This window comes from Asterias amurensis, chromosome 13 (assembly GCF_032118995.1).
Source record: "Asterias amurensis chromosome 13, ASM3211899v1".
Taxonomy (NCBI): domain Eukaryota; kingdom Metazoa; phylum Echinodermata; class Asteroidea; order Forcipulatida; family Asteriidae; genus Asterias; species Asterias amurensis.
Window position 1 is genome coordinate 18,940,608 of NC_092660.1, and position 3,902 is coordinate 18,944,509.

Sequence of the window (3,902 nt, forward strand, 5' to 3'; positions counted from 1 at the left end):
CGTTACCATGAAAGTTTTTACGCTAACAATTATGAGTACAAACCAATAGTGTCTAGTACCTCTAAACAAACATCGTGTTTGAGACTGGTACCGTGTTGTACCAAGCCCACCTCCAGATGAAGTGAAAGTGGTTGTGGGTAGCCTACACTTTCCCGGAGTCGGGCAGGATGTTTGCTTAAAATCATGCATTGCTATAAATACTTGCAAAATAAATCACTGCTACAATAGTACGTGCGTGATGAACGCCGGATCGTCCGTTTCTTGCTTTTCAAATGAATTTTTTAGTAGTAACTTAATAAACTAACATTCAATACAATGGATGGAAGGATCTCGATGTATGTTTTGCTGGTGTGTGTTTGGTGTTCACTTGATGCAGGCGGATTCCTGATGGTTGTCAGTGCTCAACCAACTGTGTATGCAGAGATCTTAACACCAGAGGCTGATCGTAAGGAGGGCGGGCAGGTTGAAATGAGGTGTACCGCTACAAACCTCGAGCCGAACCATATCGTGGAGTGGAGGACTGAGGACCCTATAGAGACCCTGAGATGGGGTGGAGCCACTGTTTTTAACAACAATGGACGGTTCATCTTCGATACATCGGTAGATAAAGCTACTCAAACAGTTGTTCAAGACTTTACCATCACCAATGTGCAGAGGTCCGATACTGATGAATATGTGTGTATTGTCAATGACCCACTATCGATCGGAGGCGGCCTCGTCGTAGCCACATCCAATGTAACACTTTCAGTGTTATACTTCCCCAGTGCGTCCTTCCCTATGTGCTCTCCTGCTGGACCCATTACAGTAGACGCTGGGACAGAGTTAGATATGAGGTGTTCATCTGAGAGCAGCCACGGAACAGTCACAATGACGATCAATCCCACTATACAGACTTCTAGATACACCAACTGGACATCAGTAATCAACGATGATAGCGATACAGTCTTAAGGACATTAGATTTGACAGTGGATGATGCTGATAATGGTGTTGCATTCGACTGCTTCATACCATCCATGTATTTCGGCGGTATGGCACGTGCATGTCACATCGGACCAATTACAGTGAGGAACACCTTGACAATACCCATGACAGAACCCACAACATCATCTACGTCAACATCATCTACAGCAGGATCAACGAGACCATCGACTGGAAATCCTACTCCATCTACAGGGAACGAGGTTACTTCAACCTCCACAACAGTGTCTAGCCCAAGCTCGTCTGATGCAGCCCCATCTTCAACACCATGGATTGTAGCTTTCATTGTTGTCTTAGTCCTCGCTGTTACATTCTTCGTGACCATCATCATTCTCATCCTTCGTGACGTCAGACAGAAACGTCTGATAAAAATACTTAGATCTGAGAAAGAACCACGAGACACCCAACCCGATCACTACATGGAGCTGCAGCCAACGGAGGACAAGAATCGCATCTACATGGAACCCACTACGACCGAAGAGACAATTCCAACACAAGATACCTACTACCAACCAGCTGAAGTAGAGAATGGCAGCCCAGAGTATGACTACGCTCGTCCAGAGGGCAGCACCAACACCAGCTATGAAGCGGTCAGAGTGCCAAAGAGTTCAGCTGAGAAGCAGTATCAGAACATTAACAAATAGACATATGAGTACCATCATCATCAGGTTCACTGTATAAACTGGAGTTTTCGAATGTACACCATGGGTAATGTCCCATTAAGATAAAACAGGGGGAAAATTACACAAAGTGGGGTTTAAATAACACTTATTTCTGCGGAAACATTTACATTGGCGTTAACCTCCTTTGGTGATTACTTTGATGTGACGACACCCTTGGTGTCAATTTGACACCCCAGTTGTTGCAGTGTACATAAAAACCATAGCCGTAAAATATTCGAGACGACACTCACTCAGAGGGTTCAGATAATTTACAGAGTACTTTGTTGACAACGTTTTCAAAAAGCTACAATAAAAACGTCAATTTTTGGAAGAGAGGACAATTTCTATTTCATAAATTTTGGATTAGGATTTCATAAATGAACCTCATATATATGAACAAATTACTGACAACAATAATGAACTATCATTGATCTATTCGATAGTTATTGATTTTGATATTATTTTGAAATACATGTACACCTCGATTATGTAATTAAATGTATCCAAATTTAAGATACAAAAAAACTCATTAACAATACAATACAAAATTATACAATACGTTACAAAGGCGTGTACACTCGTTGTAAAATGTTTGCAAATGCATTTATGATTGTAAAAAAAAGTATTGTTCAAGAAAGTTATTTGTCGAACTTATGTTCATGCTATTGTGTGTATTTATAGTAACGCTAAACATTGAATCAATGTGATTCGTGCAAGTTAAGGTTAAGGAGCTGTGTGGCTTTATTACCAAATAAATATGATACGGATGGAGTGTGCACGTACAGTAACCGTGTGTGAGTTCCATGTACAGCTCAATGTACAAGTGATTTAATAAAGGAATCAATGTGTGGTGAAGAGGTTGTCAACTAGTGGTTTAGTCCCAACGAGGCCTGGTTCTTGATAATTTTACCGAGACGAAGTCGAGGTAATTTATCAAGAACCAGGCCTCGGCGGGTTTAAACCACTACACTGCAAAAACGTTGGTCAAATCATTTGTTGGGCAAAGTAACTTCAACAATTATTGGTCGATAATTGCCCAACAAAACAAATAATTGGTCTTGTTGGGCAAACATTTTGTTTGCCCATTCTTTGTTTAAAAAGCGGAACAAAAGTTGGGCAAGTGTTGGGAAAATATTTCGTAATCTGAATTCATCATAACTGTTGGTTACACTTTTGCTTATTTAATGGGCAACTTTTTGGTAATTTTAATTAATCTCGATTGTTGGTTAAAATTATGCACAGTAGTTGGTCAAAATCGTCCGATCATGCGCACTACGATTAAAGAGTTGCCAAAAAGTTGGGCATTAAACAGTAGAACAAAGATATTTTCCAACATGGCGAGTGGAAGAGTGGCTGTGACGAGCGGGGTTGTCCAGTGGATATAGATCCAATTTGAAGGTGAGTTTTTAACTAAATATGAAGTTGTGTTTTCTATTCAGTCGTACGTAGTCGTGACAATTGCAGAGCGAGCAACACATTGACACTACTGTGATAGTTTCAGTTTTATCATGCCATTATGTGCAACGCCGCATGTGGCATGTATGCGTGGTTGTGTTGCTTTGTGTATGAAATACATGCATGGAACTATCACTGCATTGCTTGTTGTGTTGCTTTGTGTATGTAATACATGCATGGAACTATCACTGCATTGCTTGTTGTGTTGCTTTGTGTATGAAATACATGCATGGAACTATCACTGCATTGCTTGCGCTGCAACTGTCATGACTGTGTACAACAACTGAACAGGAAACAAACTGTATTTAGTTAAAAACTAACCTTCCAAAGCATCTACAAACCACTGAGCACCCTCACGATTTTGAGAGAGATGCCAAGGTCACAACTCACCACCGTTTGCCATCGTGGAAAATATATTTTATATGCCTGGTTGTATGACGCATCACAGGAGAAACTGTAAATCAAAGGGTTAAATACATTCACCATTTGTTGGATAACACCAAAAAAGGTTAAACATTTTAACTAGATTATGAATAAAATCATCGCCCAATAAGTGGGTAATTGATAATTATTAAATACCCAGAAAATGGGTAAACAAAAAATTACCCAACTGTTGGTTACCAAAATATACCCAACTATTGATGATGAAATATTACCCAATTATTTGGCAATCAGAGCGCCCAACTTTGATGGGTAAAACTTTGCCCAAAAGTTGGAGGAGTTCACTATTCGCCCTTAAATGGGTAAAAAGTTGGGCATTTTTTTACCCAATTTTTTTACAGTGTAGTTGAAAACCGATTCAACAC

The 3,902-nt window shown here is 40.0% G+C and overlaps 1 protein-coding gene across 1 annotated transcript; it reads left to right on the forward strand.

Annotated features, from left to right (window-relative positions):
- The first annotated feature begins 315 nt into the window (after window positions 1–315).
- On the forward strand, window positions 316–1,797 carry LOC139946312 (uncharacterized). The gene has a single exon (XM_071943937.1). The coding sequence runs from the start codon at window positions 316–318 to the stop codon at window positions 1,621–1,623; it is 1,308 nt and encodes a 435-aa protein (XP_071800038.1). The 3' UTR covers window positions 1,624–1,797.
- Window positions 1,798–3,902: the final 2,105 nt, after the last annotated feature.

Coding starts and splice junctions, on each gene's coding strand:
- LOC139946312 (XM_071943937.1), top strand. CDS start 316: ATGGATGGAAGGATCTCGATGTATGTTTTGCTGGTGTGTGTTTGGTGT.